The 26,112-nt window shown below is 47.5% G+C and overlaps 1 protein-coding gene across 3 annotated transcripts in view; it reads left to right on the forward strand.

Moving 5' to 3' along the window:
• Positions 1-7,132: 7,132 nt before the first annotated feature.
• The window catches only part of LOC148506120 (gastrula zinc finger protein XlCGF66.1-like), a 43,950-nt gene continuing 24,970 nt past the window's right edge, over positions 7,133-26,112 (forward strand). For 2 of the 3 annotated variants that reach the window (XM_088447253.1, XM_088447254.1), the window contains exons 1-6: positions 7,133-7,218; positions 14,334-14,472; positions 20,961-21,152; positions 23,576-23,699; positions 24,420-24,515; positions 25,734-25,831. In XM_088447253.1, the coding sequence (XP_088303379.1) occupies positions 14,395-14,472; positions 20,961-21,152; positions 23,576-23,699; positions 24,420-24,515; positions 25,734-25,831 (588 nt within the window). In that variant the 5' untranslated portion in view covers positions 7,133-7,218; positions 14,334-14,394. The remainder of the gene's footprint in view (positions 7,219-14,333; positions 14,473-20,960; positions 21,153-23,575; positions 23,700-24,419; positions 24,516-25,733; positions 25,832-26,112) is intronic. The other variant, XM_088447256.1, reaches the window with a different exon arrangement.

Raw genomic sequence — 26,112 nt, forward strand, 5'->3', positions numbered from 1 at the left:
TTTTGGCTCTATCAGAGCCAAAATCACTCCCACTGACATCACTAGTGATGTCAGTGGGCCGGCTTCTGACGGGAGGCGTTCCCTTGGGAACGCCCCCGTCAGGGAGGCACGCCCCCGGCACGCCCACCAAAGGGGGCGTGCTGTCAATCAACATCGACAGCACGCCCCCTTTGATCAGACACAACGAGCGAAGGACTTTCCTTCGCTCGTCGCGTCTGGCGCATGCGCACAATGGAGCTCCCGCCGTCGTGCGCATGCGCAGTGCACAACATCGACCCACTTGCGAGCGGACAGCCGCTTGCGAGTGGGTCTGAATCAGGCCCTTAGTCACAACTAGTTGGAAAAAATCAATTAGAAAAAACCCTTTAGGGCACATGGCATCCAGACGATGTATCCATCTGGACTCTAATTGTACAAGGTTTAAAGAATGATTAGGGAGACTGGGACATGGGGCCTGATTCAGACCCAGTCGCTAAGCTGCGCTCGCTCCCTAGGGGCGATAATCGCACATCTGCGCATGCGTATGAGTTGCAGTGCACGTGCGCAAACCAGTCACTGCGATCGGGAATCGTACGCTCGTTGTACACAGACTGAGCGCTACTTTGAGTGACAGATAGCGCTGTTTGTGGGTGGTAACAGGGGAAGGTGCTTGTGAACGGGGGAGTGGATGTGCGAACGCCAGCGTGTCTGAGCTTCAAAACGGAGTTTAATGGGTGTGCATAATTAGCAAAGTGGCGTCATTGAACATGTCACTTGGTTGTTTTCTTGCCTGAATTGACCGCAGTGCTTACCACTGGCATATCTATAATGGGTGCAGTGTGTGCCCCGCACCGCACACTCTGTACCCATATTATTTTAAACGTACCTGTCCGTGGTCCTGCGGCGGGTGTCAGCACTGCTAAGAACACAGGAAAATGGCCACCGCAGCCATTTTCCGGTGTTCTTAGAAGCGCTGACACCTGCCACGGGACCACGGACAGGTATGTACGTAGACTCAGGGCACGGCTCTAGTGCCCGGAGTCTACTAATGCTCCGGTGGCTGGCCAGCCGCATCAGTCGGCTGCCAGCCACCGGTAAGAGAGGAGGGGGCCCAGCACGGGGAGTGCACACGGGCCCCCTCCTCTCTTAAAACGCCCCTGGTGCTTGCGGTGGGTTAGGGCCTACCTCAAGGGCTATGAGCTGCTCCGATGGCTCTCGATGTTATCGATCATTCATACACTTCCTGGAGGTGACGTGGGTTAAGAATGAAAAGTGGACGTCTTTAAACACCAGAGTACGCTCACTGCCGTCGCTCTCTAAGTCATAGAGGGCATCCTTAAGGCAGACAATGCGATCGCGGGATTTGCATACCCGGCCTCTTTTGGCAACGAGCGAGCGCAGCTTAGCGACCAAGCCTGAATCAGGCCCATGGTCCACTGTACGATGTCTGAGGGTGGCCATACTGTGTTTATACTGGGCAAAGTGGCGTGCAACTGGTTGTTCACTATTACCACTATGTAATGCAGCCCTGATGACCGACCTGTAATAAACACAATGGCCCTCATTCAGAGCCGTACGCTCTGAGCAGAGCGCACGCTCTGAATGAGGGCCGGGCTCCATTTTCATGGAGCGTCCTCCTGGACGCTCGTATAGCTGTGGGTCACCACCCACAGGCTATACGAGCGTGCTTTGTGATGGCCGCGATGGTCGAGACCATCGCGACCATCGAATTTGCGAGCCGGAGCCTGCGGTTGAGGTTTTCAACCGCAAGCTCCGGAGTGATTTTGGCTCTATCAGAGCCAAAATCACTCCCACTGACATCACTAGTGATGTCAGTGGGCCGGCTTCTGACGGGAGGCGTTCCCGTGGGAACGCCCCCGTCAGGGAGGCACGCCCCCGGCACGCCCACCAAAGGGGGCGTGCTGTCAATCAACATTGACAGCACGCCCCCTTTGATCGGACACAACGAGCGAAGGACTTTCCTTCGCTCGTCGCGTCTGGCGCATGCGCACGACGGAGCTCCCTCCGTCGTGCGCATGCTCAGTGCATAACATCGACCCACTTGCGAGCGGACAGCCGCTCGCGAGTGGGTCTGAATCAGGCCCAATGTTGTTTCACCTACTTTGAGGTGTCTCCGGAGTGCCGCCATTACTTTTATATATATATTATATATATATTTATTATAAGGGCACAGTCAAGTCCCGAGTGGCAGGGTGTTTAAGGGGCTACACCTCAAAAGCTATTGGAGGTACCAAGCTGAAATTTGGCATGGGCGGGTAGAACTGTCTCTCGATGCTGCATGCCAAATTTCAGGGCAAAAGTGTAAAAAATAAGGATTTGGGAGTAATCTAAAGTTCCAACTGACAGTATTTTCTGACACTCAGGACCACTTTTCTGCTGTTCTCTATGGGGGATTTTTGTGAAGGCATAACTCAGGGTAGGGGGCGAATTTAGACTTGGGGTTTGTTTTATTAGGTAGCTATTGTTCCAGGGTAGAGCCTTTTGGGGTTCAGGTATATTAGAAAGTTACAGTTTTTAAACTAATACCTCACGAATCCGCCATTATAGAGATAGGAAGTTTCAACTTGTTGCGCAGCCTCAGTTAGTGCCTTCAGCAGGTGTACTCACTGTGGCTTCACTTGGGTGCACCAAGATGGCAGGTCAGTGTGGGCAGTAGCGGCGGTGGACTCGGGGGAAGGAAGTGGGCGTTAGCTGCAGTCAGGACACGGGGAAGGTAGCGGGCGTTAGTGACGGCAGTGGTGCGGGATGCAGGACCCGGGGGAGGTAGCAGCTGACACATATGCAGGCACGGATCAGGAAGATCCATGATATCTGCATCTGTGTATAAATATACAAACACAGAAGCACGGGCGAGAGCAGGGAGACCCGTCTGTGCTTCTGTGTTTAAAAAAAAAAGAAAACATGTGTAAAAATAAAAAAATGTGGTGTGCCCCCCTCCCAGAAAAAAACCAACCAGCACCGGGCTTTGGAGACTCTGCTAAATCATACTTGCCGACTATCTGGCTGCTCCTTCCGGGAGGGAGCAGCCAGATCGGCAGAACAGGGGGCGTGGCTGGCAAAAGGGGGCGTGGCCGGGAGGGCTGAAGGCAGTTTGCGGGTGTGACAGGGGGCGGGGCCACGCTATCGCGTCATTTTGGCCCCGCCCCCACTACACAATGCCGAAACACCAGGCATTGTGAAGCAGGGGGGCGGGGCCAAAATGACGCGGATCGCTTCAGTGGTCCCCCCGCTGAGGGGGTTTAACAGATATTGGCGGGGGGAGAGACGGGGGATCGGCGGCAGGCGGGAGGCTGGCCTGCCTTTCCGGGGGGCGGGAGCTGCACCCGTTTATGAGGAGGCTCCCGCTAGAATCGGGAGGGTAGGCAACCCTGTGCTAAATACAGGCGACAAATGATGTAGGGGTCCCCCGTATTAAGCACAACCAGTACCAGGCTTTTCAGAACCAGTCCTGGTTGCCAAAATACGGGGGATAAATAACATAGGGGTCCCCCGTGTTCAGCGCAACCAGCAATGGGCTCTGAAATGATCCTTGTTCTGGAAATAAAAAAGGAAAAAATTTCATAGGGTTCCCCTGTATTTAACAGAACCAGCACCAGATCCTTTCTAGCGGGGTAGGGGGTAGTGCCACGGCCAGGGGAGCCCTTTCACCGGGCCCCCAGCTGAAGCATCACCCCTGACCACTAGTTAGCCCAGGCCGGGGATCCCTGGGGAGCTGGGGACCCCTCCAATAAAGGGCACCCCAGGCCCAGGTTGATAGCCCTGGTCGTTGGGTGCCGGGTTGATTATGTAAAGTGTGGTGCAAGTAAAGAGATAGCCCAGGTTATCAGCCTAGGCCTGGGGTGCCCTGGAGCGGGGCTGACAAGCGGTCACGGATGATGCTTCAGCTGGGGGTTCCGGTGGAAGGGCTTCCCTAGCTGTGGCATAACCCCCTGCTAGAAAAAGTCTGGTGCTGGTTCTTGATAATACAGGGGGACCTTATGCATTTTTTTCACCTGTATTTTTAGAACCAGGACCGACTCAGAGCCCAGTACTGGTTGTGCTGAATACGGGGGACCCCTACGTCATTTGTCGCCCGTATTTTAGCAACCAGGACTGGTTTTGAATAGCCCAGTACTGGTTGTGCTAAATACAGGGGACCCCTACGTCGTCTGTCCCCTGTATTTAGCACCACCAGGACTGGGTATGCAAAGCCCGCTGTTGGCTGTTCCTTGAGAGGAAGGGGCATGCCGTTTTTTTTTTTAAATTTTTTAACACAGATGATGGACGGATCTTACTGATCCATCCATTCATCTGTGTCTTATTGATTTTTTCGCTCTGATCCGTGCATGCATCTCTGAATCATTTATTTTACGCAGATGCCTGCATCATGGATCTCACTGCTCCGTGTATGCAGTCAGCTAACTTTACATCTCGCACGATAGTTCTCAAGTCAAAATGTTCTGTTTAAGCAACATATTGTGTCCTGGATTGCTGGTGAGTGTTCAAGGGAAATCGTTCACAATATCAGATCATGAGCACATCGTTCCGTGTGTAAGAAGCAGTTCAGGGCTGGGACTATCAGCGCCAGTGAGCCTTTCTGTCCCCCGCTGCTGAACCTGTGCACTGCCTCGGTGCTGCCACGGCTCTGCACCCCCGCTGCTGCCCCTGCTCTGCACCCTTGCTGATTCCCCTGTGCTCTGCCTCACTACTGCCATTGCCCTGCACGCCTGCAGCCTGTCCCCTCTGCACCCCCGAAACACCTCCTGTGTGCTGTCCCTTCCACCACCAGCGCTAGTGTACCATTTTGTTGCACTTCTCCACTGCATGTGGCCCGGTTTGCTGCTCCCGTCCCTGATGGTTAATAAATAATGAAAAAGCAATGAAATTCCATAGACAAAAAAACCTTACGGTTGCACATGTCCCATTAAGGCTTCTTAGACATGATCTGAAATTTCACAAAACCTATTGAATTTTTGCCACTCAAACTACAAAAAGCAATGAAATTCCGATCATTAAGGCTGGCGCCTTAATGGACGTGTTCCTTGCACAATACAGATATGGTATGCCATCATACCCTGTGGTTAACTGCAGATTCAGCACTCTCACAGAGTTCTGTGAATTAGCAGCTCCACCATTTTGTGACTGACAGCAATCACCCCTTTGTGCTGCCCATGCCCCCCTGCCGATCTGGCTGCTCCCTCCCGGAAGGGGCATCCAGAAAGTCGACAGCCATGCTATATATGCAGCGGTCAAAGTGGGGGTATGGAAAATCTAAGATTGTACTTATGCGTGCGCCAGGAAACGGGGCGTGTTAATTTAAAAGGAAGGGTGTCCCTTTTTCATTGGTGTATTATACCACACCGCAGTACCTCTTATACACATTATGCCACACAATAGTAGTGCCCCTTACACAATGCCCACAGTAATGGTGTCCTTTATTCATAAACCCCCAAAATTTGTCAATGGAGAGCTGGGACTTCAACGCGCGCCCGAAAAGTGAGGCGTGATCTGATGACACACCCCCATTTGCATCACTAAGGGGCATGCCCAGCATCTCCAACATGCTGGGCTGCCCCCGGGCTTCCCCACGTACTGTGAATAGATGCTGTGCGCATGCGCACAGCATATATTCTCATTCTGCATAGCCGCTGCTCTGCTAAGCAGAGCAGCGGTGTATGCTTACCACAACTTCCCCCCCACCGCGGGATACTTCGGCCCGTTGGTGGAACAGCGGGACAGTCCCAGAAAAACGGGCTGCTGGGCACCCGCTGGTAACAAGTCACAGTGGGTGCCCAGCGGCCTAGTGCTTGAAGTGCTGGTGTACCATACCGTTGTATACCTGCTCACTTCAAGCACTGTATATATATGTAAATTTTGATTTGTAAATATATATATATATATATATATATACACAGCATATATATATATATATATATATATATATATACACATGCATACCTCCCAATATTTCAAAGAAGGAAGGAGGGACAGGGCGCGTGCCGAAGGCTTCCGGAAAAAGTGGCGGAGTAAACGGAAAACGGGGCGGAGCCTCACGGCTTCCACCGTTTTCGTCACTTTGGGGGCACAGCCCCCAGGCAGCCTGTACACAAGAGAACGTGCATGGCATCTGTTCTCCTCCTGCACACCAGCTGCTCTGCTATGCAGAGCAGCGATTTGTGCTCTCCCCAACTTGCCCCCACCGCGGGATACTGTGGCCCGCGGGTGGGACAGTCCCAGAAAAACGTGACTGTCCCGCTGGGATACCGGCACTCACTTTGTTGCGGAGCCTGCCAAATGCTTGCTGGGGTGCTCACCTTGGGGTGTGGTGCCCCTCCACATATATATACTAGAAATAAGTGACACTCCCAGTCCATATACTCAGAGAAAAAACAGTGCTTTACTGTGCAACGTTTCGGGGTCAGCCCCCCGTCGTCAGGACACAGGAGGTGTGTCTTGACGACGGGGGGCTGACCCCGAAACGTTGCACAGTAAAGCACTGTTTTTTCTCTGAGTATATGGACTGGGAGTGTCACTTATTTCTAGTATATATATATATATACATATATATATATATATATCCCTTTCAATTGGGACACATATGAATCAATCACACAGGTATCCTTCACTTCTATCCACCCTGGTTTTCAATGTGTATAGTATAGTTTACATAGTGGTTACTACTTCTTAGTTTTTATTTTATTTTGTTGTTAGTAAACAAAGAAGTGGATTATGGGAGTTGGTGTCATGTATCAGATTTTATGAAGAGGGAAAAATGTTGTTTACCATAATTATAAATCTGTCGCTGGGCTACAAGAAAATGGCCGCCGCCCGTCAGCGCACATAGCTGTGGGAACGTTATCTCCAGTATCTGAGCCTACTGGGTAATAATGAGTTACCAGTGAATAGCATGAATATGGCTCACTCGCCTTAGCTACCGACAGTAGCCCTTTGAGACTGAAGCGCTGATCCACAATACAATGGCCGCCGCCCGCCCCGCTTGCACTGAGGACCCGAATGGTGACGTCACCACACCCTATACCTGGCCATTAATAACAATACGAGGGGAGGGGTCCCCCCCGGCCTATGGGCAACGTAGGGCGTGGCCAGAGACGTCATCAACCCTAATAGTATGAGCCACCCCCCCCGTCCCACCTGCGCCCCACCTCACCTCACACACCGGAAATGGCAGGAGGCGCCGGGTAGCTACTTCCGGTCGGCGAGTGGGAGAAAGTGCTGCAGGTAAGAGCTGGCGTTACTCATCTCATGAATATTAATGAGCCGTGATGAATATTCAGAGAGAGGATTGTGGGAGCCTGGTGTATCCCTGTCACTGTCACTCATCATCCCAACCGGTCACTGTGCTGCCCTGTAATTCCCTGTATTCCCCATCTGTGTCCTCTGTGCCCCACATTCTGCCCCCAGCTCATTCCCTGCCCCCTCTGTACTACCACCCCATTCATCTCTACACCCTCTATACCATCACCCCATTCATCTCTACACCCTCTATACCATCACCCCATTCATCTCTACACCCTCTATATCATCACCCCATTCATCCCTACACCCTCTATACCATCACCCCATTCATCCCTACACCCTCTATATCATCACCCCATTCATCCCTACACCTTTTATACCATCACCCCATTCATCCCTACACCCTCTATACCATCACCCCATTCATCTCTACACCCTCTATACCATCACCCCATTCATCCCTACACCCTCTATACCATCACCCCATTCATCCCTACACCCTCTATACCATCACCCCATTCATCCCTACACCCTCTATACCATCACCCCATTCATCCCTACACCCTCTATATCATCACCCCATTCATCCCTACACCCTCTATATCATCACCCCATTCATCTCTACACCCTCTATACCATCACCCCATTCATCTCTACACCCTCTATATCATCACCCCATTCATCCCTACACCCTCTATACCATCACCCCATTCATCCCTACACCCTCTATATCATCACCCCATTCATCCCTACACCCTCTATACCATCACCCCATTCATCCCTACACCCTCTATATCATCACCCCATTCATCCCTACACCTTTTATACCATCACCCCATTCATCCCTACACCCTCTATACCATCACCCCATTCATCCCTACACCCTCTATATCATCACCCCATTCATCCCTACACCCTCTATACCATCACCCCATTCATCCCTACACCCTCTATATCATCACCCCATTCATCCCTACACCTTTTATACCATCACCCCATTCATCCCTACGCCTTCTATACCATCACCCCATTCATCTCTACACCCTCTATATCATCACCCCATTCATCCCTACACCCTCTATATCATCACCCCATTCATCCCTACACCCTCTATACCATCACCCCATTCATCCCTACACCCTCTATACCATCACCCCATTCATCCCTACACCTTCTATACCATCACCCCATTCATCCCTACACCCTCTATATCATCACCCCATTCATCCCTACACCTTTTATACCATCACCCCATTCATCCCTACACCCTCTATACCATCACCCCATTCATCCCTACACCCTCTATACCATCACCCCATTCATCTCTACACCCTCTATACCATCACCCCATTCATCTCTACACCCTCTATACCATCACCCCATTCACCTCTACACCCTCTATACCATCACCCCATTCATCTCTACACCCTCTATACCATCACCCCATTCATCCCTACACCCTCTATACCATCACCCCATTCATCCCTACACCCTCTATACCATCACCCCATTCATCCCTACACCCTCTATACCATCACCCCATTCATCCCTACACCCTCTATATCATCACCCCATTCATCCCTACACCCTCTATATCATCACCCCATTCATCTCTACACCTCTATACCATCACCCCATTCATCTCTACACCCTCTATATCATCACCCCATTCATCCCTACACCCTCTATACCATCACCCCATTCATCCCTACACCCTCGATATATCATCACCCCATTCATCCCTACACCCTCTAGTACCATCACCCCATTCATCCCTACACCCTCTATATCATCACCCCATTCATCCCTACACCTTTTATACCATCACCCCATTCATCCCTACACCCCTCTATACCATCACCCCATTCATCCCTACAACCCTCTATATCATCACCCCATTCATCCCTGACACCCTCTATACCATCACCCCATTCATCCCTACACCCTCTATATCATCACCCCATTCATCCCTACACCTTTTATACCATCACCCCATTCATCCCTACGCCTTCTATACCATCACCCCATTCATCTCTACACCCTCTATATCATCACCCCATTCATCCCTACACCCTCTATATCATCACCCCATTCATCCCTACACCCTCTATACCATCACCCCATTCATCCCTACACCCTCTATACCATCACCCCATTCATCCCTACACCTTCTATACCATCACCCCATTCATCCCTACACCCTCTATATCATCACCCCATTCATCCCTACACCTTTTATACCATCACCCCATTCATCCCTACACCCTCTATACCATCACCCCATTCATCCCTACACCCTCTATACCATCACCCCATTCATCTCTACACCCTCTATACCATCACCCCATTCAATCTCTACACCCTCTATACCATCACCCCATTCACCTCTACACCCTCTATACCATCACCCCATTCATCTCTACACCCTCTATACCATCACCCCATTCATCCCTACACCCTCTATACCATCACCCCATTCATCCCTACACCCTCTATACCATCACCCCATTCATCCCTACACCCTCTATACCATCACCCCATTCATCCCTACACCCTCTATATCATCACCCCATTCATCCCTACACCCTCTATATCATCACCCCATTCATCTCTACACCCTCTATACCATCACCCCATTCATCTCTACACCCTCTATATCATCACCCCATTCATCCCTACACCCTCTATACCATCACCCCATTCATCCCTACACCCTCTATATCATCACCCCATTCATCCCTACACCCTCTATACCATCACCCCATTCATCCCTACACCCTCTATATCATCACCCCATTCATCCCTACACCTTTTATACCATCACCCCATTCATCCCTACACCCTCTATACCATCACCCCATTCATCCCTACACCCTCTATATCATCACCCCATTCATCCCTACACCCTCTATACCATCACCCCATTCATCCCTACACCCTCTATATCATCACCCCATTCATCCCTACACCTTTTATACCATCACCCCATTCATCCCTACGCCTTCTATACCATCACCCCATTCATCTCTACACCCTCTATATCATCACCCCATTCATCCCTACACCCTCTATATCATCACCCCCATTCATCCCTACACCCTCTATACCATCACCCCATTCATCCCTACACCCTCTATACCATCACCCCATTCATCCCTACACCTTCTATACCATCACCCCATTCATCCCTACACCTTCTATACCATCACCCCATTCATCCCTACACCCTCTATACCATCACCCCATTCATCCCTACACCCTCTATATCATCACCCCATTCATCCCTACACCTTTTATACCATCACCCCATTCATCCCTACACCCTCTATACCATCACCCCATTCATCCCTACACCCTCTATATCATCACCCCATTCATCCCTACACCCTCTATATCATCACCCCATTCATCCCTACACCTTCTATACCATCACCCCATTCATCCCTACACCTTTTTATACCATCACCCCATTCATCCCTACACCTTCTATACCATCACCCCATTCATCCCTACACCCTCTATACCATCACCCCATTCATCCCTACACCCTCTATATCATCACCCCATTCATCCCTACACCCTCTATACCATCACCCCATTCATCTCTACACCCTCTATATCATCACCCCATTCATCCCTACACCCTCTATATCATCACCCCATTCATCCCTACACCCTCTATACCATCACCCCATTCATCCCTACACCCTCTATACCATCACCCCATTCATCCCTACACCTTCTATACCATCACCCCATTCATCCCTACACCTTCTATACCATCACCCCATTCATCCCTACACCCTCTATACCATCACCCCATTCATCCCTACACCCTCTATACCATCACCCCATTCATCCCTACACCTTTTATACCATCACCCCATTCATCCCTACACCCTCTATACCATCACCCCATTCATCCCTACACCCTCTATATCATCACCCCATTCATCCCTACACCCTCTATATCATCACCCCATTCATCCCTACACCTTCTATACCATCACCCCATTCATCCCTACACCTTTTTATACCATCACCCCATTCATCCCTACACCTTCTATACCATCACCCCATTCATCCCTACACCCTCTATATCATCACCCCATTCATCCCAACACCCTCTATATCATCACCCCATTCATCTCTACACCCTCTATACCATCACCCCATTCATCTCTACACCCTCTATACCATCACCCCATTCATCCCTACACCCTCTATATCATCACCCCATTCATCCCTACACCCTCTATACCATCACCCCATTCATCCCTACACCCTCTATATCATCACCCCATTCATCCCTACACCTTTTATACCATCACCCCATTCATCCCTACACCCTCTATACCATCACCCCATTCATCCCTACACCCTCTATATCATCACCCCATTCATCCCTACACCCTCTATACCATCACCCCATTCATCCCTACACCCTCTATATCATCACCCCATTCATCCCTACACCTTTTATACCATCACCCCATTCATCCCTACGCCTTCTATACCATCACCCCATTCATCTCTACACCCTCTATATCATCACCCCATTCATCCCTACACCCTCTATATCATCACCCCATTCATCCCTACACCCTCTATATCATCACCCCATTCATCCCTACACCCTCTATACCATCACCCCATTCATCCCTACACCTTCTATACCATCACCCCATTCATCCCTACACCTTCTATACCATCACCCCATTCATCCCTACACCCTCTATACCATCACCCCATTCATCCCTACACCCTCTATATCATCACCCCATTCATCCCTACACCTTTTATACCATCACCCCATTCATCCCTACACCCTCTATACCATCACCCCATTCATCCCTACATCCTCTATATCATCACCCCATTCATCCCTACACCCTCTATATCATCACCCCATTCATCCCTACACCTTCTATACCATCACCCCATTCATCCCTACACCTTTTTATACCATCACCCCATTCATCCCTACACCTTCTATACCATCACCCCATTCATCCCTACACCCTCTATATCATCACCCCATTCATCCCAACACCCTCTATATCATCACCCCATTCATCCCTACACCCTATATATCATACCCATTCATCCCTACACCCTATATATCATACCCATTCATTCCTACACCCTCTATATCATACCCATTCATCCCTACACCCTCTATATTATACCCATTCATCCCTACACCCTCTATACCATTACCCCATTCATCCCTACACCCTCTATACCATCATCCCTTTCGTCCCTACACCCTATATACCATCAACCCATTCATCCCTACACCCTCTATACCATTACCCCATTCATCCCTACACCCTCTATACCATCATCCCTTTCGTCCCTACACCCTATATACCGTCACCCCTTTCGTCCCTACACCCTATATACCATCACCCCATTCATCCCTGCACCCTCTATACCATCACCCCATTCATCCGTACACCCTCTATATCATCACCCCATTCATCCCTACACCCTCTATACCATCACCCCATTCATCCCTACACCCTCAATATCATCACCCCATTCATCCCTACACCCTCAATATCATCACCCCATTCATCCCTACACCCTCTATATCATCACCCCATTCATCCCTACACCCTCTATATCATCACCCCATTCATTCCTCCACCTTCTACATCCCAGTCACTGTCCTGCACCTACTCCAGCCGCTGTACTAGAGAAATATACTCGTGTTCCTGGTACATAGGGCCTGACTCAGACCCTGTCGCTCTGACAGAGTGCTCGCTCTGAATCAGGGCCGGGTTTTTTTTTTTTTTTTTTAGAACGGCCTCCTGGCCGCTCGCATAGCTGTGGGTGACCACCCACAGCTACAGCGAGCGGCCAGGAAGATGATCGCGATGGTCAAGACCATCGGACTTGCGACAAAACCTTTGTGGTAGGGTCTCGTGGCCGCAAGCCCCAGAGAGATTTCAGCTCTAACAGAGCCGGAATCTCTCCACTGACATCACTTGTGATGTCAGTGGGGCCGCCGCCAAACGACAGGCGTTCTCATGGGAACTCCTCCGTTTGGGCAGCCACCCCCCCGGCCCGCCCACCAAAGGGGGCGAGCTGTCACTCAACATCAACAGCTCGCCCCCTTTGTTGCGAGACCCGGAGCGACGGAGTGCCCGTCACTATCCGGGTCTCGCGCATGCGCTCGACGGAGCCGGCTCCGTCGTGCGCTTGCACTTTGGGCAACCATCGACCCAGTTGCGAGCGCTCAGCGTTTGCGACCGGGTCTGAATCAGGCCCATAGTCCGGACAACAGTCAAAGATTACAATGTTACAAGGTCTTGTCTCTGAACGTTTGCATTACACTACTATAGGTTGTACTGAAATGTATTACTATATAAATTGGCAATATACAGAGACTGATCATAGATTGTGTCAATAAGTAGGTATTAGTCCCATATACCAACAAGGGTCATAATATAAATGAATATATGCTTAGGAGACTAAGCTAAAATATACATTTTAAGAGGGAGGGATTGACGCATGTCTCAGAGTTCAGGGGCCGTCACAGTATAGTGTGACACTATCATTATTAAAATAAGGATTGTATAAGTAAGATTATATCAATCCAGTGACATTATATTGAAGGACTTGACTCATATATTTTCAGATTGGAAAGGGTAGAGCTATATAGTTGCCAAATATAACCCTTGAGCAAGTGGGAAATAGTCAAAATATATTTAAAAACCATCTTACCTTTCTATTACCTCTGTGACTCGGAGCTCAGTACTAAAATCTGAAATATAATCAATGATTAATGAATAAAAGACGCACAGCAGACATATACTTTACTTGAATACACTTTTTTCTATATATACTTTTCTTATCACTTTTATTTTTTTTAACCACCTCTATTTCGCTGGCTAATATCCTATAAAGGGATATTTTGAATGCATATCGAATAAAAGTAACATTTTTATATGTGAATAAAGATACTGATGTGCGCTCTCTAACTGGCATAACCTCTCGTCTCTCGTATGAATGTCCTGTTGTATCAGATTGCACAGCTCCCTTCTATTTACATGAGATCATACAGTCTCCCCCATTATATATCAACACAGGTCTCTGGACTAGAGCTTCGCCTCTGGGTCAACCACTAGAGACCTTTTGTCAGTGTTCAGGATGGACAAGGACAGGAGTCACGTGACAGAGAGGATATTAAATCTCACCCTGGAGATTATCTACCTGCTGACTGGGAAGGTGAGAGTGTCTGGGAGTGTCACAGTGACATCACTTATATCTATAGTAATAATACAGGGACATGGCTGGGGAGGTGAGAGGGTCTGGGAGTGTCACAGTGACATCACATATATCTATAGTAATAATACAGGGACATGACTGGGGAGGTGAGGGGGTCTGGGAATGTCACCGTGACATCACTTATATCTATAGTAATAATACAGGGACGTGACTGGGGAGGTGAGGGGATCTGGGAGTGTCACAGTGACATCACTTATATCTATAGTAATAATACAGGGACATGGCTGGGGAGGTGAGAGGGTCTGGGAGTGTCACAGTGACATCACATATCTATAGTAATAATACAGGGACATGACTGGGGAGGTGAGGGGATCTGGGAGTGTCACAGTGACATCACTTATATCTATAGTAATAATACAGGGACATGACTGGGGAGGTGAGGGGATCTGGGAGTGTCACAGTGACATCACTTATATCTATAGTAATAATACAGGGACATGACTGGGGAGGTGAGGGGATCTGGGAGTGTCACAGTGACATCACTTATATCTATAGTAATAATACAGGGACATGACTGGGGAGGTGAGGGGATCTGGGAGTGTCACAGTGACCACTTATATCTATAGTAATAATACAGGGACATGACTGGGGAGGTGAGAGGATCTGGGAGTGTCACAGTGACATCACTTATATCTATAGTAATAATACAGGGACATGACTGGGGAGGTGAGGGGATCTGGGAGTGTCACAGTGACATCACTTATATCTATAGTAATAATACAGGGACATGACTGGGGAGGTGAGGGGGATCTGGGAGTGTCACAGTGACATCACATATCTATAGTAATAATACAGGGACATGACTGGGGAGGTGAGGGGATCTGGGAGTGTCACAGTGACCACTTATATCTATAGTAATAATACAGGGACATGACTGGGGAGGTGAGAGGATCTGGGAGTGTCACAGTGACATCACTTATATCTATAGTAATAATACAGGGACATGACTGGGGAGGTGAGGGGGATCTGGGAGTGTCACAGTGACATCACATATCTATAGTAATAATACAGGGACATGACTGGGGAGGTGAGGGGATCTGGGAGTGTCACAGTGACATCACTTATATCTATAGTAATAATACAGGGACATGACTGGGGAGGTGAGGGGATCTGGGAGTGTCACAGTGACCACTTATATCTATAGTAATAATACAGGGACATGACTGGGGAGGTGAGAGGATCTGGGAATGTCACAGTGACATCACTTATATCTATAGTAATAATACAGGGACATGACTGGGGAGGTGAGGGGATCTGGGAGTGTCACAGTGACATCACTTATATATATAGTAATAATACAGGGACGTGACTGGGGAGGTGAGGGGATCTGGCAGTGTCACAGTGACATCACATATCTATAGTAATAATACAGGGACATGACTGGGGAGGTGAGGGGATCTGGGAGTGTCACAGTGACATCACTTATATCTATAGTAATAATACAGGGACATGACTGGGGAGGTGAGGGGATCTGGGAGTGTCACAGTGACATCACATATCTATAGTAATAATACAGGGACATGACTGGGGAGGTGAGGGGGTCTGGGAGTGTCACAGTGACATCACTTATATCTATAGTAATAATACAGGGATATGACTGGGGAGGTGAGGGGATCTGGGAGTGTCACAGTGACATCACTTATATCTATAGTAATAATACAGGGACGTGACTGGGGAGGTGAGGGGATCTGGCAGTGTCACAGTGACATCACATATCTATAGTAATAATACAGGGACATGACTGGGGAGGTGAGGGGATCTGGGAGTGTCACAGTGACATCACTTATATCTATAGTAATAATACAGGGACATGACTGGGGAGGTGAGAGGGTCTGGGAGGGTCACAGTGACATCACTTATATATATATATATAGTAATATTACAGGGACATGACTGGGGAGGTGAGAGGGTCTGGGAGTGTCACAGTGACATCACATATCTATAGTAATAATACAAGGACATGACTGGGGAGGTGAGGAGATCTGGGAGTGTCACAGTGACATCACTTATATCTATAGTAATAATACAGGGACATGGCTGGGGAGGTGAGGGGATCTGTGAGTGTCACAGTGACATCACTTATATCTATAGTAATAATACAGGGACATGATTGGTGAGGTGAGGGGATCTGGGAGTGTCACAGTGACATCACTTATATCTATAGTAATAATACAGGGACATGGCTGGGGAGGTGAGAGGGTCTGGGAGTGTCACAGTGACATCACATATCTATAGTAATAATACAGGGACATGACTGGGGAGGTGAGGGGATCTGGGAGTGTCACAGTGACATCCCTTATATCTATAGTAATAATACAGGGACATGGCTGGGGAGGTGAGGGGATCTGGGAGTGTCACAGTGACATCACATATCTATAGTAATAATACATGGACATGATTGGTGAGGTGAGGGGATCTGGGAGTGTCACAGTGACATCACTTATATCTATAGTAATAATACAGGGACATGACTGGGGAGGTGAGAGGGTCTGGGAGTGTCACAGTGACATCACTTATATCTATAGTAATAATACAGGGACATGACTGGGGAGGTGAGGGGGTCTGGGAGGGTCACAGTGACATCACTTATATCTATAGTAATAATACAGGGACATGGCTGGGGAGGTGAGAGGGTCTGGGAGTGTCACAGTGACATCACTTATATCTATAGTAATAATACAGGGACATGACTGGGGAGGTGAGGGGATCTGGGAGTGTCACAGTGACATCACTTATATCTATAGTAATAATACAGGGACATGACTGGGGAGGTGAGGGGATCTGGGAGTGTCACAGTGACCACTTATATCTATAGTAATAATACAGGGACATGACTGGGGAGGTGAGAGGATCTGGGAGTGTCACAGTGACATCACTTATATCTATAGTAATAATACAGGGACATGACTGGGGAGGTGAGGGGATCTGGGAGTGTCACAGTGACATCACTTATATATATAGTAATAATACAGGGACGTGACTGGGGAGGTGAGGGGATCTGGCAGTGTCACAGTGACATCACATATCTATAGTAATAATACAGGGACATGACTGGGGAGGTGAGGGGATCTGGGAGTGTCACAGTGACATCACTTATATCTATAGTAATAATACAGGGACATGACTGGGGAGGTGAGGGGATCTGGGAGTGTCACAGTGACATCACATATCTATAGTAATAATACAGGGACATGACTGGGGAGGTGAGGGGGTCTGGGAGTGTCACAGTGACATCACTTATATCTATAGTAATAATACAGGGACGTGACTGGGGAGGTGAGGGGATCTGGCAGTGTCACAGTGACATCACATATCTATAGTAATAATACAGGGACATGACTGGGGAGGTGAGGGGATCTGGGAGTGTCACAGTGACATCACTTATATCTATAGTAATAATACAGGGACATGACTGGGGAGGTGAGAGGGTCTGGGAGGGTCACAGTGACATCACATATCTATAGTAATAATACAAGGACATGACTGGGGAGGTGAGGGGATCTGGGAGTGTCACAGTGACATCACTTATATCTATAGTAATAATACAGGGACATGGCTGGGGAGGTGAGGGGATCTGTGAGTGTCACAGTGACATCACTTATATCTATAGTAATAATACAGGGACATGATTGGTGAGGTGAGGGGATCTGGGAGTGTCACAGTGACATCACTTATATCTATAGTAATAATACAGGGACATGGCTGGGGAGGTGAGAGGGTCTGGGAGTGTCACAGTGACATCACATATCTATAGTAATAATACAGGGACATGACTGGGGAGGTGAGGGGATCTGGGAGTGTCACAGTGACATCCCTTATATCTATAGTAATAATACAGGGACATGGCTGGGGAGGTGAGGGGATCTGGGAGTGTCAGTGACATCACTTATATCTATAGTAATAATACAGGGACATGGCTGGGGAGGTGAGAGGGTCTGGGAGTGTCACAGTGACATCACATATCTATAGTAATAATACATGGACATGATTGGTGAGGTGAGGGGATCTGGGAGTGTCACAGTGACATCACTTATATCTATAGTAATAATACAGGGACATGACTGGGGAGGTGAGAGGGTCTGGGAGTGTCACAGTGACATCACTTATATCTATAGTAATAATACAGGGACATGACTGGGGAGGTGAGGGGGTCTGGGAGGGTCACAGTGACATCACTTATATATATATATATATATATATATATATATATACATATATAGTAATAATACAGGGACATGACTGGGGAGGTGAGAGGGTCTGGGAGTGTCACAGTGACATCACATATCTATAGTAATAATACAAGGACATGACTGGGGAGGTGAGGGGATCTGGGAGTGTCACAGTGACATCACTTATATCTATAGTAATAATACAGGGACATGGCTGGGGAGGTGAGGGGATCTGGGAGTGTCACAGTGACATCCCTTATATGTATAGTAATAATACAGGGACATGACTGGGGAGGTGAGGGGATCTGTGAGTGTCACAGTGACATCACTTATATCTATAGTAATAATACAGGGACATGACTGGGGAGGTGATGGGATCTGGGAGTGTCACAGTGACATCACTTATATCTATAGTAATAATACAGGGACATGATTGGTGAGGTGAGGGGATCTGGGAGTGTCACAGTGACATCCCTTATATCTATAGTAATAATACAGGGACATGGCTGGGGAGGTGAGGGGATCTGGGAGTGTCACAGTGACATCCCTTATATGTATAGTAATAATACAGGGACATGGCTGGGGAGGTGAGGGGATCTGGGAGTGTCACAGTGACATCACTTATATCTATAGTAATAATACAGGGACATGACTGGGGAGGTGAGGGGATCTGGGAGTGTCACAGTGACATCACTTATATATATAGTAATAATACAGGGACATGACTGGGGAGGTGAGGGGATCTGGGAGTGTCACAGTGACATCACTTATATCTATAGTAATAATACAGGGACATGACTGGGGGTGAGGGGATCTGGGAGTGTCACAGTGACATCACTTATATCTATAGTAATAATACAGGGACATGACTGGGGAGGTGAGAGGATCTGGGAGAGTCACAGTGACATCACTTATATCTATAGTAATAATACAGGGACATGACTGGGGAGGTGAGGGGATCTGGGAGTGTCACAGTGACATCACTTATATCTATAGTAATAATACAGGGACATGACTGGGGAGGTGAGGGGATCTGGGAGTGTCACAGTGACATCACGTGTATATATATATAGTAATAATACAGGGACATGACTGGGGAGGTGAGGGGATCTGGGAGTGTCACAGTGACATCCCTTATATGTATAGTAATAATACAGGGACATGGCTGGGGAGGTGAGGGGATCTGGGAGTGTCACAGTGACATCCCTTATATGTATAGTAATAATACAGGGACATGACTGGGGAGGTGAGGGGATCTGTGAGTGTCACAGTGACATCACTTATATCTATAGTAATAATACAGGGACATGACTGGGGAGGTGATGGGATCTGGGAGTGTCACAGTGACATCACTTATATCTATAGTAATAATACAGGGACATGATTGGTGAGGTGAGGGGATCTGGGAGTGTCACAGTGACATCCCTTATATCTATAGTAATAATACAGGGACATGGCTGGGGAGGTGAGGGGATCTGGGAGTGTCACAGTGACATCCCTTATATGTATAGTAATAATACAGGGACATGGCTGGGGAGGTGAGGGGATCTGGGAGTGTCACAGTGACATCACTTATATCTATAGTAATAATACAGGACATGACTGGGGAGGTGAGGGGATCTGGGAGTGTCACAGTGACATCACTTATTTCTATAGTAATAATACAGGGACATGACTGGGGAGGTGAGGGGATCTGGGAGTGTCAGTGACATCACTTATATCTATAGTAATAATACAGGGACATGACTGGGGAGGTGAGGGGATCTGGGAGTGTCACAGTGACATCACTTATATATATATAGTAATAATACAGGGACATGACTGGGGAGGTGAGGGGATCTGGGAGTGTCACAGTGACATCACTTATATCTATAGTAATAATACAGGGACATGACTGGGGAGGTGAGAGGATCTGGGAGAGTCACAGTGACATCACTTATATCTATAGTAATAATACAGGGACATGACTGGGGAGGTGAGGGGATCTGGGAGTGTCACAGTGACATCACTTATATCTATAGTAATAATACAGGGACATGACTGGGGAGGTGAGGGGATCTGGGAGTGTCACAGTGACATCACGTGTATATATATATAGTAATAATACAGGGACATGACTGGGGAGGTGAGGGGATCTGGGAGTGTCAGTGATATCACATATATCTATAGTAATAATACAGGGACAAGAGTGGGGGGAGGTGAGGGGATCTGTGAGTATCAGTGGCATCCCATATCTATAGTGTTCTTTCCAATGCACAGGATTACACAGTAGTTAGGAAGACATCCGGTGAGTGTGAGACACCCAGCAGCCGTCCCCGTGTGTCAGGAGGACTGAGCAGGACACAGAGCCCCATCACGGTGCCTCCACCTCACCTACTGATACATGAGAGACACAATGACCAGAAGATCCTGGACCTCACCAATAGGATTATTCATCTGCTGACTGGAGAGGTGACTACTGGGAATCGGACACTATACAGTAACACCAGGGGCTGGTTGCTGATCATTGTGTATAAAAAGTGATGAGGAAAAAGCAGAGCTTTTAATTGAGAGGCTATATAATTAAGTTAATAGTCATATAATAATGTAAAAATATATATCATGTTTATTACAAAAAAAAAGAAGAGAAACATGCAAATTAATAATCATATCTTGTTCAATAATCGATACTTTTTAACGGACGATATCACAGATCATAAAATCCACAACACCTGTGTGAAATAAAGACCAGACCAGGACCACAAAGTTATTCATCTGGCACTAAATATACAGCAATAAATATATAGTATAACAAACCCCGGTTAAATTCTAACTCCATAGTGGCTACAGAGTAGGATGTCCCCGATTTATAGAAGCGTCCTCAAGACAGTAAAGTGCCCGTCCCAATCCTCACTGACCGTAAACTGTAGAGATGCAAGGTGGTCTATAGATCTTTGTAGCTTTACTCAGATCCCGAGGTGTGTTTCGTCATGATCTGTGCAATTTCATCAGGGTAATGTGTAGGAATGTACATGGGAGTTACTTTTATATCGTCCACAGCCAGACAAAACTGTTCTCCAATTAGACCGGCTGGTTCAGTTTTATCAGCAGCCTAATGAACACCGGCAAATACATAATATAAATCTGTCTGACGAACAGTTTAAAGCAACTGGTAGTAAAAATGTACTACAAAGATTAAAAATGAAATTTAAAAGAGATATTTTTAAAAAGAGAATTCTCATATAGTCAGTAATAGTATGTAATTCAATAATATACAAACGGAACCCGTTTCGCTTCTGAAAAATCTTTGAAAACACAAAATAAATAAATAACGAAATAAATAGTAAAATGGAGTACTGTAAAGGTGCGGATCCACTCACCGACTGTGAAACGAAAGCACGATTACGACATTGTAACTATGTCGTTATCGTTTAATCGCCTAGTGGATACGCACCTTAAGAGAACATCGGAAAATATATAAATATATAAAATGTATATGACACGTATTGGAGCATATTAGGAATGACAAGTGTTACGATTATAGCACAATAGAGAAAATACAGTTTCTTAATCAGACTATAGGAAAATTGCTAAAATATTTCTAAACTGTTAAAACTTAGAAAGGAAAAACTCCTCAAATGAGGCGCTAATCAATGGTTGTTAAATACTAAACACGCAGCTGTGAGGAGGGGTATCAATCCTCCTAATAAAATAATATACTTAAATGGATACTTAAAAAGAGCAAATTTAATATCACACACTTAGGGCGGTATTCAATTGTTATAGCGTGCCTGATCTCACGTCTAAAGTGACGGGAGATCGCGGGGCGCTATTCAATTGTTGCTGTTTTTCGCGCTGATTGCGCCCAAAGAGGTCGGGTTTAGCCGCGTAAAAAACAGCTATCCCCGACCAAAGTGCTGGGCGCGATCGCGAAAAGTGATGTTTGGGCGCCCAAACATGTCACTTTTCGCCCATTTCAGCTCGCACCCACCCTGGGTGCAAGCGTCGGGATACCACTCTGCACCCTTGGGACAGCCCCCCAAAGGATAACTACGTCAAAAAATCCCTAAAAAAAAGTGAGGGACACCCTAAAAATGACTATGAAAATGGGGGCGAAAAAGTTCAAAGTTGGGGTACAAACATAAAAAGTAGTGAAATAGACTCCAGGGGGGTCCCCAAGTATGGGGTAGGTGTTTTTTTGATTGCAGGTGTTTGCAGCAGATGGATTTTTAACGTCATTTAAAACTTTACTTTAGCAACTTTAAAATATGCTAGCCCCCATTTTCATGTACCCCAAATTTGCTGGGAGTAGTTTTTTTTTTGCAAAAAACTACTGCTTAATGCTATTTTTCACCACTTGTGTTAATGCACTAATTGGCACCAATTGTCAAAACGTAAGTACCCCAAATACCTTCATTAGGGCTAATCGGGGGCATCTATAGTGATCCCCAATGTTAGTGCATCTATTTTTTTTGGGGGGGGGGGTCAGTCCGATTTCCCCATTTCTGACAGCACTTTCTGCCTGTTCCGACTTTGCGGCTTGCCGTTTTCGCGTCCTTCAGAATGAAATAGTGCGAATAGTTGGGGCGCGCCCGATAAGCTTCCGCGTCCAAAATACGAGATGTAGGCGGGAACTAGATCCTGAAATTATCGCGGCTAGTTGAATACGGGCCGTAGACTAAAATTATAAGACTTTTGATATGAAAAGACAAATGGAGTCAATAATAACTCTATACTGAGACTACATGTATTATGTAATAAAGATTAAAAGATAGAAAACAATAATAAAACAAATAAAATAATATGTAGAAAAAAGCATATATGTGTTAAAATTTAGTTTCTGCATTATTTAACATTGTTCTGTTTGGAATACAAATAATCATTTTATATCTCAGGTTCCTATAAGGTGTGAGGATGTTACCGTTCATTTCTCCATGGAGGAGTGGGAGTATATAGAGGAACACCGGGGTCTGTACAAGGACGTGATGATGGAGAATCACCGGCCCCTGACACCACTGGGTAAGAGGAGACTGTCATTTATTGTACAGGGGAGAGCAGGTATGGGGGCCACCTATATATACACATCACCTGATAATCACATATATACAATGTACTCAGGGCCTGATTCAGAGCCGCTCGTAAGCGGCCGCTCGTTCGCTCTGAGCGATGTTCGCACATCTGCGCATGCGTATGGGTTGTAATGCGCATGCGCCAACCAGTCATTGCGGTCCGAAATCGAGCGCTCACAAAATAGCGAATGCCTGCTAATTTGATTGACAGGATGAGGCGTTTGTGGGTGGTAACAGGGGAAGGTGCTTGAAAACGGGGAGTGGAGATCAGAACGCAGGCGTGCCAAACGGTCAAAACGGGCGTTTTAAGGGTGTGCAAAATTAACAAAGCAGCGTCATCGACCACGTCACTTGGTTGTCTTTTGGCCTGAACTGCTCGCATGATTGCTGTAGGAAAATGCTACCACAAGAATTGCGAGCAGTTCATACGCCTTTCGATGTACTCGATTAATCAAATAAATAGCGGAGATGACGTATGATGCGAGCGGCCAGGGGGCGTCTTTACAAAATAACGAGCGCATGTTTCGGACGCTCGCTCAGACATAGAGGCGTCAACAGACCGTAAAGAGCGAGCGCTCAATTTAAATAGCCAGCCCCTTTTTCTGAATGAGCGAGCGCAAATAGCGTCCGGCTCTGAATCAGGCCCTCAGTCACTGTGTGTCTCCTACAGATGGTGCCAGTAACAGGAATATCCTGGAGAGATGTCCCCGTCCTCTTTATTCCCAGGACTGTACAGAGGAGAATCACCGGCCCCTCACACTACTGGGTAAGAGGAGCCTGACATTTATTGTACAGGAGAGTGTGTGAGCCTCATGTATAAGATGTATGAATGCTTAATATAGTGAAATGTAAAGAAATAGAAAACACTCACCCAAGGGGTCCCAGCAGTGACTGACAGCCCCCACTAGTCTCGAGTACAGTAACCCGGACACAGGGTCTGGTTCAGGAAGGATCGCTGATGCGATTGCGGCTTCAATCGCGCACGCAGGTCTGCCGCGAAAGTATACTAATGCTTGCAATCGCAAAGCACTCGCACGGACAACATGCAGGCGCCCACTTCCCCTCTCTCACATCTGTAATACCTTGCAAACCCTCTCATACATCGGAAACATCGAGTACCATCGACCCCTCACGCAGAATTACAACAGTGCTATCATTTCCTATAAATTGCTAACCTCGTAGCACGCAGTGAGTACTCAGTCGCAGAGGCTCATTTATGCACGCACATGCAACGCCGTTCAAACAGACAGGCACGCCTGCGTTTCTCCACCACCCCCAAACGCTCGCTGCCCGTCAATCATTCTGCGATGGCTCTGCGTAGTCTCCGCGATCGCAGCGGTGCCTTCGCGCACCACGATGTATACGCATTCGTAGCACGCAATAATCGGCCGTCTGCGCTTTAGCAATATCGGTCCTTGTTGAATCGGGCCCATAATTCCTAGCAGTGCTCTGTCTGCAGGAGCAGTGGCTGCTGGGGGAACCCGCCAAGGTTTGGGCTGTCGCCCTCCAGGCTCCCGCACAGGAAACGCAGTGCGGAGGCACCTGTGCTCCTTCTAATAGTGCTGCCAGGAGCAGCAGCAACAAGGGGACTTCCCGGGAATCTGGCTTCCAGGCACATAGTCTGTCTTCTCAAAGGTTGAAGCTACAACGCTGGGGACCACGTCCTGTAGGTCAGTTTTGGGTATAACGTTTAATGATAAAATTGTGCAGAATTTGACGCCGCTGAATTAGCCAGTGTGTCCACCAAAGATGTTCTGCAGCAGCTTTACGCACTACTCAGGAGCATAAGCCTTCCCAGTTGACCTGTGGATGTTCCAAGTTGACCCTCACTGTCGGTGAGTTTGTGGTGGTCAGACTAAGCCAGTGGGAGTCTACCTTGACAAAGGTTGGTAGTGACAATGTATCGGAATACACCCATCTGTCACAGACATCATCTGATAATCACATATATACAATGTACTCAGTCACTGTGTGTCTCCTACAGATGGAGCCAGTAACCGGAATACCCCAGAGAGATGTCCAAGTTCTCCTGATTCCCAGGATTATACAGAGGATAATTGCAGTAGCCCTCAGGAGTATCAGGTAGGTGGAAATGAGTCGGGGGAATCCATCAATCCTTCCAAAGAGTTTGAGTAGTGGACAAATAAAGACATTTCTCCTAGGGACCCCACACTTTAAAAAAAAAATGGGGTCCTACTCCACTGTTTCTGAGTCCCATTACATATTATGCTTTTGAGCTCCCCATATAGCATCAGACCACCCCACATGCCCTACACACACACCATGTGAACTCACACTCATATTTTACAGTACGGAATGCATATAATTGCTAGTACATTGCTTTGATCTCATGTACCCAACAG

Source organism: Taudactylus pleione, unplaced genomic scaffold (genome assembly GCF_031769625.1).
Source record: "Taudactylus pleione unplaced genomic scaffold, aTauple2 ptg000424l, whole genome shotgun sequence".
In the NCBI taxonomy this organism is placed as follows: Eukaryota; Metazoa; Chordata; class Amphibia; order Anura; family Myobatrachidae; genus Taudactylus; species Taudactylus pleione.